This window comes from Larimichthys crocea, chromosome V (genome assembly GCF_000972845.2).
Source record: "Larimichthys crocea isolate SSNF chromosome V, L_crocea_2.0, whole genome shotgun sequence".
NCBI lineage: Eukaryota > Metazoa > Chordata > Actinopteri > Sciaenidae > Larimichthys > Larimichthys crocea.
Genome location: NC_040015.1, coordinates 2,523,345 through 2,539,524, shown reverse-complemented (window position 1 = coordinate 2,539,524; position 16,180 = coordinate 2,523,345). Strand labels below are relative to the sequence as shown.

General features: G+C 40.5%; 1 protein-coding gene across 2 annotated transcripts; it reads left to right on the top strand.

The window, feature by feature from the left end:
* The first annotated feature begins 9,009 nt into the window (after positions 1-9,009).
* Positions 9,010-12,747, top strand: wdr89 (WD repeat domain 89). Of its 2 annotated transcripts, XR_003462396.1 has the most exons (3): positions 9,010-9,349; positions 9,773-10,988; positions 11,134-12,747. XR_003462396.1 is itself a non-coding variant. In XM_027278749.1 (2 exons), exons 1-2 carry the CDS (start codon positions 9,339-9,341, stop codon positions 10,935-10,937), a joined length of 1,176 nt encoding a protein of 391 aa, XP_027134550.1. In that variant the 5' UTR covers positions 9,010-9,338; the 3' UTR covers positions 10,938-12,747. The 2 variants fall into 2 exon arrangements, 1 of the variants encoding a protein (XP_027134550.1); XM_027278749.1 differs by having other exon boundaries at positions 9,773-12,747.
* Positions 12,748-16,180: the final 3,433 nt, after the last annotated feature.

Here is a 16,180-nt window from a genome sequence, read left to right as displayed (position 1 = left end):
AAAAAAAAAAAAAAAACACTCAGGGTTGATGGAGATGTTAAAATCAGGGGAGGTCGCCTCAATGAAAAGAGCTACAGTCTCCCTGAGTAAGCCATGTCTCTGTGATTATTAACAAAATTATAACTTGTTGGAAGTGATTGGAAGAGCAGGTTCTGGCCATCTGGGTGTCTACCCAGCACTCCACCATCTCTCTCTATGAGCCCTTTGTGTGTGTGTCGAGAACAAAGAGACGGAGGACACAGATGCAGGCAATCCATTCACAAGGTCTTTTATTCAGTCCAAGGGTCAAAATCCAGAAAGGCAATCAGACAGGCAGAGGTACAAAATCAGGAGACAAAGACTGGGAAACTAGGAACGAAACAGTCAGACACAGGGATACTCTCTTTTATGAAATGACAATCTGGCACTGACAAACAGGGGAGCACTGGTTAAATACACACAGGAAGGAAGGGATAACGAGACACAGGTGAAACACATAAGGGCGGGGACAGGTAATCACACTGGGAACAGGAAGAGAACACAGAGACTATCAAAATAAAACAGAAAACTGACACATGACAGACCCTGTGTGTGGTTGTATTTCGGGTTAAAATGCATGTAAAAATTAATCTCTTCTCTTTTTATCTCTTCTTCTTCTAAAGATTTTTGTAATTAAGGGATCTGATATTTAAAAGACAGAAATTTACCAGATTTTAATAGAAAACGGGGGATAGCTAAGGTTGTTGAGTGACTTGAATTACATTTTCATGATGTTAAAATGGCATGGTACTAAACTGGAAGAATCTCATTTAGTCTGGCAAGATAGTCTTAAAACATAGGGGAAGACTCTCCGTAATGACAGAACAACCTATTACTATTACAGCTCCCTTGAGCCATGTATTGCTTTAGGTCTCAGTAGTAATGAGCTTCTACTATTAGAGACAAAATTCATCACCTCCTGTCTCAACAGGCACATACTGCATACATAAAGCAGCAGTTAAGTCATTGAACCTGTGCAATTTAAGATCAGATTGACTTTATTGATCCACACGAGGAAGTTGAGCTGTTGATAGAGAAGACCAATAATAATATAAAACAGAAAATCAAAGATTTATTAGAAATATAACAATTCAAGTTTCACTCATAGCAATAACGATGACAGATATGTACACTTCAATTTCCACATGTTGAATAAGGATTGTGACGAGCTGAAACGTAACCTTCCTGTTTCACATATCTACAATTACATTATTGACATATCAACTAATCACTTCAGATATGTCACCTAATTAGCATATTCATATTAGATAATATGTTATATCTACAATGACATTTTGACTGCTGGAAATTAATTTTTGGAAATCTAAAATTCAATTCTGACTAATTAAAAAAGTGATTACTGACCTCAGAGTCTTCAGGATGCAGTTTGGACTCTGCAGAAAATCACACAGCAGCTGCACTCCTGAATCCTTCAGCTTGTTGTTACTCAGGTCCAGCTCTGTCAGATGGGAGAGGTTGGAGAGCTTCAGAGCTGAGGCCAGAGAAGCACAGCTGATCTCTGACAAACTATAGCGTTCCAATCTGAATAAAGAATAAATGTAGTAAGTTTATTCAACAGTTCAGTCAGTAGAAACATCATACAGCTTTATAAAAATATTTGTTATTGTCTGATAGTTGAAATAGAGTTTATTCATTCATTTATTTTGATTATCACTGATTTAAAAACATGATGTGAATATAAAATGCAAATCAAGTGTTGAAGAGGTTCACAGTGAATTATCCAGTGTAGATTTTTCTTGTTATATTCAGGTTTGAAATGTGTCAGTGGACTAAACCACGGAAGAAGAAAATAGACTTTAGCATTCAGATACTCAGTGTGGATCAGTATAATATCAGCCTGATGTCTGTAGTCAGCACAACTTTAGTTTAGTTACAGGTAGTGTGGTGGAGAAATTGCTGATCAATGAAATCAGGTCAGGAGGGAAAAAAGTGTTCAGGAGCCTCTGAAGTCTTATACTGTGTATATAATATTTATTAAGCTTGGCCTATCATGTAAATCATCATGTAGGTGCCTGAGTCACATTCTAACAACTTATCTGTACACTGTGTGTTAGTCCTGGAGACATGTACTGTAGCTGGATACAACTGAGGTGTTTGTGAGGACTTTTCCAGGTGTTTATATGTGTGGACAGATTTTGTCAATATGACGGAACCATGAAATTTTACAGGTTGTAGTTCAGATCAAATCAAAATCAAGGGTGAGCTACAAGATGGGTGCGTGTCTTTGATGAAAAGACACATATGTATATGTTTCACATGTAACAAATTATAATTATTGGTTTAATTTGGCAGCACGTTGTTGGACAATTCCTACACTTTCCTGACAAATACTAATCCAACATGAGTAGACTAAATCTGGAGTCAAATAATTGAGACTGACAAATTTCAAATGTCATGGACTTAAATTTGGTAGATCCACACAGCAAAACACATGAATTGACCTCAGAATCTGCAGTCCACAGTTTGGACTCTCCAGTCCAGCAGATAGCAGCTTCACTCCTGAATCCTTCAGCTTGTTGTCATTCAGGTGCAGCTCTGTCAGATGGAAGGGGTTGGATTGAGGCCACAGCTTCACAGTGAGATAATGAAAGTTTATATTTTTGCATTTGTATTTGTTCAACTTTATTTTCACGTGAATGAACTGAATTGTAAAATGATTGAGGTAAATCCATTTGAGCTCCAACCAACAGTCATGTGTTTGTGTGCAGCTTTACATTGCTTTCTAATGTTAATCACATCTGGACTTACAAAGCCTTTCTGTTGTTCCTCACAGCTGGAATCAGTTTCAGTCGTCCCTATACTGATGTGTTGTACTTCTTTAGGTTAAACTCATCCAAAACCTCCTCTGACATCTGCAGCATGTAGGCCAGAGCTGAGCAGTGGATCTCAGAGAGTTTCTTCCATGATCTGTTCTCTGACTTCAGGAACTCTTGGATCTCCTGATGGACTGAGTGGTTGTTCATTTCCATCAGACAGTGGAAGATGTTAATGCTTCTGCCAGGAGAGATATTTGTCTTCATCTCCTTCAGGTTGTTGATGGCTCTCTGGATGATTTCTGTACTGCTGTCTGTCTGACCCAGCAGGCCTCCTAAGAGTCTCTGGTTAGACTCCACAGAGAGGCCATGAAGGAAGCGGACAAACAGGTCCAGGTGACCATTTTTACTCCTTAGGGATTTCATCATTGCTTTCATCAGGAAGCTTTCTTCCCAGAAAGTCTCTTAGTATCTCTGTGTTCTTGTTGGTGTAACAGTGGAACATGTAGACTGTAGCCAGAAACTCCAGAATGCACACTATCTTACACTCTCTTTTCTGAAGATCTTTGTACAAACTCCTGAGTAAACAGAGGCCTCTGTGACAAGTCCAGTCAAGTCAAGTCCACACTTCTCCAAGGGCCTCATGTACGAATACTTGCGTGGATTTCCTACTGAAACTTGCCGTATGCCAGAACCCGGAAACTGTCGTACGCACAAAAATATTCAGATGTATCAAAGTGTGCGTTCGCATGGATCCAAGCACGTTTCTTTTGTACATGCCAATCAACGTGGAATTGAGCGCACGTGCAACTCCTCCCTGTCCACGCCCCATTTACATATGCAAATCTATTTAAATAGGCCCTGGACCTGAGATTCACCTCTTTGTCCGATCAGATAACGCGATGAACAAAGGAAAGAAAATGAATTTCACAGAGTCTGAGCTAAAGATTCTAGTGAATGAAGTGGAGATTCTGTTTGGTTCCCTGTCAACAGGGATAAATTTGACCAAAAAAAGACGTGAGTGGGAGCGTGTGTGTGAGGCTGGAAATGCCGTGGGATCCGAGCAGCGCACACACAGGTGTGGACAGGTGTGGCGCTGCGGCTGACATTTTACGCCCGCTTTTACTGACAAGAATACTGAACACAGGGAGACAATCAGGGGCTTGTTAGAAAGCTCTGCAGCTCTAATTTCACCAGCAGAAAATAAAGAAAACCAAAAACATGATATTTGAATGCGCACATGCCCAAATATGCACTGGCACACTGGCACGGCTTCTGGGTAAGTAAAGAGTTTATTCGTTTAATTGTTTCGTATGTAATCCAGCGTTACATACGGGACAATTAAACGAATAGAAGCCACCCATCGCGCACCGTGCCAGTCTCCAGCCTGTTCTCAGCAATGCTGTTAGTCATAATGAATGAGTCGTGCGTTGAACCAGGCCACCTTGCCACGATGTTAGTTAGCTGCATTCGCGCATCACATATGATTTGAACATTGATGGAATGAAAATGTTTCCTACTAACATAAAAAAAATCATCCTGTGATGGCGCTTTTATAGCAATGTGTGTGCAGTCAATAGCTCCGATTACATTAGGGAAACCGGCTCTCGCTGCAAACTGTGCTTTAATGTCGGCCTGTTCAACAGCACTGTATGGGAATCTGATGTACCAGGAAGACATTCGGATGATTCCGTCCCACACAGCTGGCATGGCTCGGCTCAGGGTTAACTGGCACACTCCTGACCGATCGGCCAGCTCCCGCTGGAATGCCCCTGTTGCCGGGAACCCCAGCGCAGTCAGGCAGCCGGCCCGCCGGCCCCCGTTGCGCTCTCGGGCCGGCCGCAGCTCTGCAGTAACTCCAGTAACACTGGCCTTGGTAACCGAAATCGGCTTATGAGCCAATTATCATGGTTTGCAAGTAAATCCTTGCGTTCCTTAAATCGCTCACGGCGGTCCGTTGCAAGGTCCTCTAACAACGCTAACGCTGTCTTTGTTAATATCATTTTCTTAATCACATTGCGCATGCTTTTATATCCACTTATATAATTGCAAACACCTGCGTGTGTTAATAGTTCATAAGTGTGTCTCTGATGTGCACATCACTCTGATGACTACTTGTTTTCACATTATTAACAGTTTCCCAGCGTCACCTCTAAGTGTCGCCAAAGGAACAATAGCTGTAGAAACGTGCGTACGACAGCTATGAAATTGGCGTGGGGCACGCACATTTCTACGATTGTTTCACGTTTGATACATTTGAAGGTGAGCGTGGAAAAGGACGTACGCCACTTTTTTGTGCGTACGCAAGCTTTGTACATGAGGCCCCTGATCCTTCAAGACGTCCTGACACAAAACACAGCAGGACGGCTGCTCCTTCACAGAAACATGACTCCTCTTCTTCTTCTTTTTTCTGTGGAGATTCATTTCTTTATGAATAAAATGATTTGTTTCAAGAAGACAGAAAAGTAATGACACTTTGAATGTTGTCTGTGACCATCTGAGCTTCTGGATCATGTCCGGTTTGAATTCAACATTCAGAGTTTCATGAAAATGACTATTGATGATGATTATTTCAACTTAATTAAATAACATCTGACGGTCTCATTAAACATTCCGTGATGGGGTTAGGGGTTATTAATATAAACTAACAAAACTGTGGGCAGCTCAGCTTCAACTTAACCAAGTTCAGTTTGAGCTGAGGTTACAAGTGGACAAACAAACTAAGACACGTAGCATGTAACAGAGGTGTCACAGGTTCAAGTCCAGATGGTCACAAGATCTTCTACAGAAGACAAGTAGTATAAATCTACATTTAATTGTTTTGTGCCCTTTTTTTAATGAGCTGAAAACTTTTACATAAGTTTTGCTCATGGATGTTTGTTGATCGCCTTCAGGAAGAATATATGGTGGAGAGAATTTGAACTCAATAGTCCACTTATTAATGTTTCAAAACCTTCAACTGCAAGCTCTGAATCATTAATAAGTGAATCTTTTGAGCTTCAACTTTCTTCACCATTGTCTAGACAAGTAGTTCATTAAAGGGCAAACACAAACATACAAACACACAGAATTTAGGTGAGCAAAGCTTTTCTACAAATGCATTTTCATTACATTGGTACTGCAGACCAAGTTCAAAATATTGGAAGTGTCGTCATATTTTCTGATTGTTTCACAGCACAAATAAACTCCTCTATAGAAGTTGAGGAAACAATCTCACACTTCAACCCACACAACAGTAATATGGTCGTAATGTTTTTGGCAACTCACCAACTCTACTTTCTACTCTACTACTGACTCTTCAACCAGGAAAACAACGTCCATCTCTGGCAATAAAGAGTCTAGTAGGTCCTGCTGTTAACAACGGTGATTATATGGTGTGATTTTGTGTCTTTGTAGTTTTTCCTGGTGGTGTTGTAGGCAATTGTCACTTCCCACAATGCACTGTGGGTAAGGATCTCTCTTATAACAAAATCTTACAGTGTCATGAGATTTAAAAGACGGGGACGATGATGGTGGACATATGTTTGGATTTACAGAGAAAACGTACAGTGTATATTTCAGGTTATTGCTGACAGCATAAATGATCTAAAATACAAAGTTTATGGCTTTATTTTTTGTCTTTTGATTCACTGGAATGATTTTAAAATGAAATATAGTGAAATACTGAACAGGAGCTCTGGGTCTTTCTGGGCTCTAAGCCGTCTTTACATTTCAAATCATCTCCAATATTTACCGTGTTTTATCACCAGTCTGCTCATGGAGCTTTTTAGGTCAGGCAGAATATAATGTTAACTCTGCTGATCCACTTTGTTTGCTTCCATGGCTGTAGCACGCTGTGTTTGTGTCAAATTAAGTTCATATCCAGCAAATTCTCAGGTGTTTTACTGCAGAAATATCATCAGTAGTTTGTGGTTATAATACTCAGACTCATCTTAGTTTGAAACAGTGTTTGCATCATGAACATTTTGTCTTCATCCTCAATGCATCATCTTCATCAGGTCAGTTTACAGTAAAAACAGTCTCTTACTTTGTGTCTGAGGTCAAGTTCTTACTGAAGGATATAGGTTCATGTTTGGACCAGTCACTCTTCATAGACAGAAAGCTGGACACTGTAGACTGCTCTCTGTCTGTTGGACTGAACTCTGCAAACACCAACATGTTTTTATTCATATGACATGAATCCTTGACAGAAGCTCTAACTACACAAACTGCTGCGACTGTTGCAGCTGGTTTCAAAGTTTGTATTTGCCCTGAGATCAGATTAGAGCTTGTCTATGTGACTGGCAGCTGTCACAGATACTAAGAGGAAGATGGGACGAATGATTTCATTTGATTGATGAACATTTTAATTAGCAAATACATTTGAGTGGAAATGTTTAATATACAAACATAAAATCAACAGAAAACATGGCGTCAGCAGCTGAAGTACCTGATAATATGTCATATAATGATTATTGTCACTTCTCTTACTTTGTGTCTGAGGGTCCAGGTTCTTTACTGAAGGACATAGGTTCATGTTTGGACCGGTCACCTTCAGAGACAGACAGCTGGACACTGCAGACTCTGCTCTGTTCTCCTCTTCCTCACAATCACTCATCTTCTGTTCTGAAGTCAGTCTGAGAGGTTAAACATGGACACAAAGTTTGTTGAACAGGTTTGTTCAGGAGTAACATGCAAGACTGAGAGAATACACACACACACACACACACACACACACACACTTGGTTACAGCCGTTTTAATGTGTTTTATTCAGTCAAGACTCATTAACATGAACGATGGGAACCGAGTCGCGTTTGGCTGGGAGACGTTCTTTTTTCTTCTCTCACACCTACGTTTCACAGAGATGCTCACACAAGCTCCTCCTTACTCCTCCACTGACTGAGCGAGACGGAGAGAGCATGAGGAGGAGCATATTATGTTATTATTACAAATGTTGCATGAGTTGTTCACGCTCCCTTCACGTGAGTGCCTCAGCGTCTCAGAGTCGCAGTGAGCCTGAAGGAGGGGGAGGAAATTTTGCACTAAAAGCTTTTGCACTTTATTGTAGCCTGCTGTGTTTTTTATTGTGTATAAGTGTTTTAAGTGTTGAAAAACACAAGTCAAAGTAGTTTTACACACATACACACACTTTATACAGAGGGTAAATAGTGATCTCACTGTCAACTCAGAGGGATATGGCAGTGGAATATTTACAATGAATCCATATCAGACTTTAAATTCTTGTCCACGGGTCAAATGAAGCTATAATCAATATTTCAGAATAATTCAAACTCAAATATTGGTGGGGAATCTGAGTTTGAAATTATTCTGATCCAAATTTCAGCCCATCATTCCTCCCTGTGATTATTTCAAAAGAGCCATAAATCCCATCTCTACTCCCTGGTGCTATAAAATGAAGTGAAGGAGGAAGTGCTACAAACTGTAGTGAAGGTGAAGTTTATACAACTCACCTGTTGAAATCAGAGACATATATACGTAGACGCTGCATTGAGCGCTGAATCGTAGTCGCCGACGGCTGGCGAGTGGCAACACACGGAAAAAAGCTGTGCAAGAGTATTCTTTTCCAAGGTTTTTAACTTACAACAAACACCACACACTGCACTTGTATAGCTGTATAGATATGTATGTTCACTCAAGCCCCCGTGTATATCAGTCATCAATGTGCAGAGTGAGTCAATCAATCATCAAGCACATTGATGATTGATATATATATATATATATATTAATATATATATATATATATATATATATATATATATATATATATATATTATATATCAATGTGGAAATTATAAAAACGATTAATCAAAATCTATTAAAAATAATAATAAATATTTCAATATTTATCATCACAGTAACAGTGTTACACACATTAGTAGCTGTAAACACTCAGCATTAGAAAAATACATACGTTGGTTTGGTGCTTACATAAGGAGTAAACATTTATAATCATCACTTTAAAAGTTACATACGTTGTTTTTGGTGCCTGTTTGTTTCCCAGATATATTAGTGTGTGTGTGAATGGGTGTATAAGAGACATTAACTTAAAGAACTTTGTAGAAAGGCGCTTTATGAAGTTCAGTCCATTTCCTTGTATTAGTTTACGGAACAGATCTGCCACATCCAATATGGCGGACGCGTTAACGTAACGCAGCAACAGACCAACCCGCTCAATGAGGCGTCTGTGTAAGTGCAGTCGTGCTCTCTTAACTCCTTACGAACTCTCCTTCGCATCTTTCCTTGACCTCAGGACGTTTTCTATCGAGGTCAAGGAAAGGTGCTTCGGAAGGACTTAGGAGCTTTTTTTATTTATTGATTTATTTGACCGTACCCACAATGTTCGTTTTTCCATCGGAACCATTTAGTGAAGAAGGTTTCCGACCCGGCTCTGAACAATGTGACACACAGTATTTCCTGCATGTGGTCTGGAGTTAAATTATTGTAATGTGCGTGTTTTATTATATTTCCCTTCACGGTGAAAGAGTTTCTCATCTCGTCAAAGTGAAAAACTGCTTCTGACGGCTATTGTTCGGTAATTGGTGGAAATGTCTAGCAGGTAGGTTCAAAATAACAACACGTGACACACTGAGAATAACCCGAAAGATCAGACTGCGTTTAAAATGCGTACAGGTTAATGTTTACATGTTTACTGCCAAACATAAATATCAGAATCTGATTTATTGTGACAAGGAATTTATTTTAAATAGTTGGTGCAGAATAAACATTAAGTTACAAAAAATACAAGGAAGATTAAAAAAAACTAACAATATAAATATATATACAATATGTTCTTAAATATCACACTGAATATGACTAATACGTTTCACAAAGTGGCATGATGTTGTGCCAAAATCGGCATATGTTTTCTAAAGATTCCTAAACCATAAAAAGTTACGTCTTAGTTTGTGAACAACCATGAACAATCAGCACTTCATACAGAGTCCCATGATTAAAGATGTCGTCTGTTCTTCCTGTTCAGTGTGGTTGAAGCACGTCACACCGAGCTGCCGATGGACGGTTTGGAGGAGAAGCTCAGAGGTCTCTCTGTCGCTCGGCGGTCTTCCCCTGAGGAGCCCACCTACCTGCTGGACGTCGCCCTTCAGCCGACCGGCCTCCTGGCCGTGTCCTGCTCCAACTTCACCGTCCACCTTCACAACAAGGACACTCTGCACCTGCTGGGGGAGTACCGCGGCCACGGCGGGCCGCTCTGTGGGGTTGTTTTCTCTCACACCTCCCCTGACTTCCTCTACTCTGGTTCTGCTGATGGGACGGTCCGTGGGTGGGACGTCCGCCGCCCCGGGACAGAGGCAGCCCAGATGTTTAAAAGCGACCCAGCCCACAGCTACTGTAGCTTGGACCTGAGCTGCAGCGACACACTTCTGTGCGCCGGCACCGAGCAGGTGGACGATGAAGACAGCTTCCTGGTTTTCTGGGACATCAGGAAACCAGGTCGGCTTCTCGGGGTGTATTCCGAATCGCACAGTGATGACGTCACTCAGGTGCGCTTCCACCCTCGAGACAAAGACCGTCTGGCGTCCAGCTCCACAGACGGACTTGTTAATGTTTTTGACCTGAGTCGTGGGACGGAGGAGGAGGCACTGCTGGCTACCTGTAACAGTGACTCATCTGCTGGTTCAGTGTGCTGGTCCGGAGCCGACTACACCCACCTGCTGTGCCTCAGCCACGATGAGGGGCTGCACCTGTGGGATCTGGGCCAGCTGGACACTGATGAGCCTCTTACGCTTTTCAGCACCTCTGATGCACGCAGCCTTACGCCTCTGGCTGATGGGGGAGGCGTGGATTACCTGGTGGGGGGGTGGTGGCTGGAGGAGGCCCAGAAGCTGCTGGTGGTTGGGGGAAAGAACAGCGGGGATCTCCACCTCATGGAGTGCGATGACGGAGGGCTTCGTCTGCTCAGGAGCCTGGAGGGCGGCCACTCCTCCACGGTGCGCTGCTTCCTGTGGGACGCAGCAGAGGAGGCTCTGGTCACCGGGGGAGAGGATGCTCAGCTATTGCTATGGAAACCAGGAGGGGAGGAGCTTGCGGCAGGGAAAAGGGAGTCCATGAAAAGTGAATCAGCTTTGAGACTCAAATCCAGGCCACATAAAAAACACGGCTACCAGAGAGGAAAGAAGGCAGAGTGAGATGCTGAATCAACCTGAGAGGGAGAGAAAACCTCTCTGATCCCATGAAAGGTGTGATCACATGACGTTTCTGTCCTCTGAATATTGGTGCCTTTTGACTCCTGTGCTCCTGCAGGCTCACAGGTCAAAGTTCACCTTGGATATGTCTGTTAGTTTGTGAAACTCTAAAACGGCTCTTCTGTTTTCATTCTCTAAGGGTCATGGCACCTGATGTTGACAAAAATAACAAACAGCGTAAGTCTCATACCGTTGCAGCCCTACCTCATCCACCACTCAGACCGCTCTAATCGATGCGTCAGAGATGGAACATCATCATGTGATGAGGATACATTGTTGAGAGTGCAAGCTTTTTTGGTGACACAATGGCAGCTGGGCTTCTTTGCGTCCCAGTCGATGGCGTTCTGATTGCGGTGTGTTCTGCATTAACCTGCGTTTTTCCTGATCACAACTGTACTGAGGGTGAATTTGAGTGTGGACGCTTTGATTGACAGGTGGGTGTTGTTAGAGATGGCTTGTTTGAGCAACCAGGCATCATTCAGCCCACCTCAGGTCTGTGTTTGCTGAATTTTATATTAGCTGGGAGGCGGGACAGCCAACATGTCACATGTTTTGACTTTCAAAGTGGCTCTTCAGAAGCCTGTAGGTGACGTCACACATACGCTGTCTATTCTTTTATAGCAGGGCTCTTCAACCAGGGGTCTGCCAATTTTTGTCATCATAATTGTCAATTTCCACCAAAATTAATGGTGAATGTGAGGATGGAGATAATTAAGAAACTATAAATGATGTATTTGCACTCCAATCCGATGAATTAGTGGACATGTTTAAAAACACACAGCTCTTGGCTTTTAATATCCAATAATAATTTTACAACTTTTCATCAATCATAAACACATATACCAAAAACCCAGTATATAATAAGGTGAAATAAAAGGTGAATAAAGTAAATATGACAGTTATTTTAGGCCAGGCTTAAAAGGTGCCACATTCTTAAAAAAATGAATTACATGTGTGGCTGTCAGTTCTATTTGTCTCTTATCCAAGAGGTCCTCGGGCTGAAAAAGGTTGAAGACCCCTGCTTTATACTGTCAGTGGTTAGGAAGGAGAGGGTCAGGTGCAGTCAACAACTACATCACTAGATGTCACCAAATCTTGCAGACTGGATCTTTTAATACAAGGGTCAAAACTTTGAGCTGACAACACAAAGAGGACGGGCTGCTCCAGGGAGATCTGTGAAAGCAAAACATTTAATGAACATTTGGAGGGTTTTTTTGTGAATTGGTAGTTATTTCAAAGCAGTGAAGTACTTGGACTCTAACATTATACTGTGAATCATGAATGTGTGGTACATTTTTTAAATGAATGTTTTTTTACAAATGAGTTAGAATGTTTATGATTGTGACATTTTGTTTGTATTAATATTTGTAGTTTAAAGCTGCCGTCAGTGCATCACATCCTGAAAGTCACCAGAGCCACCCGGCACAGCGGGATCATGCTGAGAGAGCAGCTTCAGCTCTCAAATGGCAAAGAGTGGAATAACATGATTGGCAGTGCAAGTGTGTGTGTGTGTGTGTGTGTGTGTGTGTGTGTGTGTGTGTGTGTGTGTGTGTGTGTGACTCGAGAAATCCTGCAGTCCTTCAAGCGAATGTATGTTTTTATGGATTGACGTTCACGGCATGTTATATTAAAACAAAAGACACATTTATATGATGATGAGGCGGGTTGAGTCATTGTTCAGTCCAGATGATCAGAAGAGCTTCACAGACTAACTTAACGCACAAATGAATGCTCATACTAATATATATATATATGTATACTTGTATATATGTATATGTATATTTTTATTATATATAATATTATATATATTATATTATATATATATATATATATATATATATATATATATATATAGTAGAGAGAGAGAGAGAGAGAGAGAGAGAGAGAGAGAGAGAGAGAGAGAGAGAGAGAGAGAAATATTAAGTTTTTTAACTGTTTTCTGCTATGTAATATTTATATGGTGTGTTCATTTTTCAAATTAAATGGCTCATTCTGAACCCTTTTCATCTTGTGACTGCTGTGTTTTCACCCTCTGTGAGCAGGAGACGTCACTAAGTGACAAACCAGTTAGCATGCGTTAGATAAAAATGTTTAGTAATATTTGTCCTGATATTTAAGCCAGGTGTCGGTAGAGCTGCAACGATTTTCCTGTTCCTGAGGTTGAATACCTATATTTTACCTTTATCCTCTACTTCACAATGTTTTTTCTTTGTATATATATATATGATCAGGGATCTCAACTTACTTGACAATATATATATATATCGTGAAGATAAAGGAAACTGAACACAAACTTTTGGAAGCCCTAAGCGATCATGCATACATTTCGTTTTCTCCATTTTCACGTGATAATGAGTTAATTTCAATTGTTCTTTCAAAAACATTGTTTTCAAGAGGTAATGGCAGTTAATTCGATGTCAAAAGGACAGTCAGTATTTTAAACCATTGCAGCTACAACATTCTCCTGCTCCTCTGACATTGCTACATCGTTCAGCATCAGTGAAGCGTTCACAGATGTACAGGTTATCCATCATCCCATCACGGATGCTGGCTTTTGAACTGTGCTGATATCAGGCCAAATGCACACTCTTCTCTTTAGCCTGCAGGAGACAGTGTCCATGATTTCCAGACAAAATTTCAAATGTGGCTTTGACAGACCACTTCACTTGAGTCCATTTTAGGTGAGGTCGGGTGCACAGAAGGCGCCAGCGTTTCTGGATCTGGTTTCTATCCAGTTTCAGCTGTGATTTACGGATGCAAAGATGAACTGTGTTCACAGACGATGGTGTTCCTCAGTCCATGCAGCGATGTCCACGACAGAATCTTGTCTGTCTGCGATGCAGTACCATCTGAAGATCATGGACATCCAATATATATAGAGAGAGATTTCTTCTGATTCTCTGAATCGTTTTGTATGATGATAAAACCACAGATTTCTGTAATTTTACACTGAGAAACATTTTCCTTTAAGTGTTGCTCTAATTTATGAATTAGTCTTTCACAGAGTGGTTTTTATGTTTAATAACCTCTTTATTTGTTTTAAATGGTGGAATACTGATTACTGCTTCTTTAAGCTTTTGTTAAAAAACAACAAACGGAAATTGTGAACACAGTTAAACAACCTTTTTGTGAATTATTTCTTCCTTTATGAATTATTTAGTATATATACTTTAGTATTTATTTTGCAGTGAACATAAAGGACACAGGGTGCTTTTAGAGGTATTCCTCCACACCTCCACACACTGTTAGATATGACAGCATGAGTGAGCAATAAAGACCGTCAGCGCTTTGTGATTAAAATGTTCCTCAACAGTTTTACTTGAACGTTTTTAGCAGATGTCAGGGTTTAAAATCAAACCGAAAAATGTATTTCTATCTAAACATCATCTATCCTCACATGTACTTAAGTGTTTATTATGTTTGCATTTTGTTTATTATCTAGCTGCTCTTCAAGTATCTGTACTTTGACTTTTGAGTAAAGCGTGTGTCTACCAGGGCTGTTTCTAGCTGTTTGGGGGCCCCATGCAAGATTCTATATGGGGGCCATTATATTGTAAAAGTCTGAAGGAGAGATTTCTCACCTTTTCAGATGATCTGTGGCGATGCAACAGTCTGTTACACTTTAAGAGGAAAACAGGCTGGAGTACATTAATAAATGAGACAGATGCAGTCATCATAAACTTGGAAAACAAGGCGACATAACATAAAAACTCTCCCCACCAATCCAAAACAGTAAAAAATAAAGTGATTTTACTTAAGTTAATAAAATTACAATGGAGCAGCATCCATAATAATGTGCAACAATTAAAAAAAAACAAAAAAACAGTAAGAATACTACTGATGTTTCAGGTAGTAAGAAACATTTACATGTAACACTGCAACCCCTTCAGCACCATTTTGGATCTGTTTCTGTGATTGTGGTATGTAAAACTACAAGTGTGACGTTTGAGGCCGCTGCACAAGATCAACAGAAATCAGAAAAAGCAAAATGATCTTAAATAAATCTGCAAGACGCAGTTTAATAGTTGATTACCTTGCTAACATAAGTCACAGCTTCCCTATCATAGCAGCTTAGTTTGACCTCCAACCTATAAAAAGGCTCATATGCCTTTTTAAGCAGAGAAGTGCTTCACACAACAAATGAGCTACTTTGCCTGGCTACAAATAAAGACAGGTACTTTTAATATATTGAGGCTGAACTTGCAGCTTGGGGGGGCCCTGGTGGCTGCAGGGCCCTAAAATGTATAATATGTAATAACATAACACAGATGCCATATTTATGGAAACCCTAAGTATCCATGCATTCTACATTTAATTTCCTCTGTTTTCGTGATGAGTTCATTTAATTTGTTTTCTCAAGTTATTTGTCATTACGTCAAAATAATAAATGTTTTTATTTTATAATGGGATCATTTTCTCAAGATCTGGAGAAAACAACCCAGATAGCAGACCAACAATGAATCAACACTGAATCAGTGTTGATGCAACAATGAAAGGATCTAATACAGGGGTGTCAAACTCATTTTAGTTCAGGGGCCACACACAGCCCAATTTGATCTCAAGTGGGCTGAACCAGTAAAGTCATAGCATAATAACAATACTTATGATCAGGGCCGGTCTTAGCTATGGGCATTGTGGGCGGCCGCCCAGGGCGCAGTCTCCGTGGGGGGCGCACAAGCGTTTTTTTTTTTTTTTGGGGGGGGGGGTTGGTGGCCCATTCGCCGCATGGGGTGTCGGGGCAAAGAACCGCGCTGCTTATGATCTTAAATTTTTTACTTTTAGTTTTAGAGCAAAAAATTACATTCTGAAAGTGTTTACAATTAATGTATGTAATCTTTTTACAAAACATTATGAACCTAAAGTAAAGTAAAGAAAAATGAGTACAATTTCAACAATATTCTGCCTCAGTTTTTCATTTACACGTGCATTACAACTTGCAGATCACAGCGTATCTACAAATACACAGAACAGATGCAAATTTGTCTTTCATATGTGAATCGCACTGCAAGTCAGTTATTTCAATTTGGATGTTGACAGGCAATCCCGGCCCTAACCAGTTTGGCGCCCTAGGCAAGATTTAAGGTGGTGTCCCCCTTGCATGGCAGCACTGCCAATTTACATAAAAGAAACTGAATAGCTTTTCCTTTGACATTTTATTTTATTTTTAAAAAACAAGTTGCCCAATC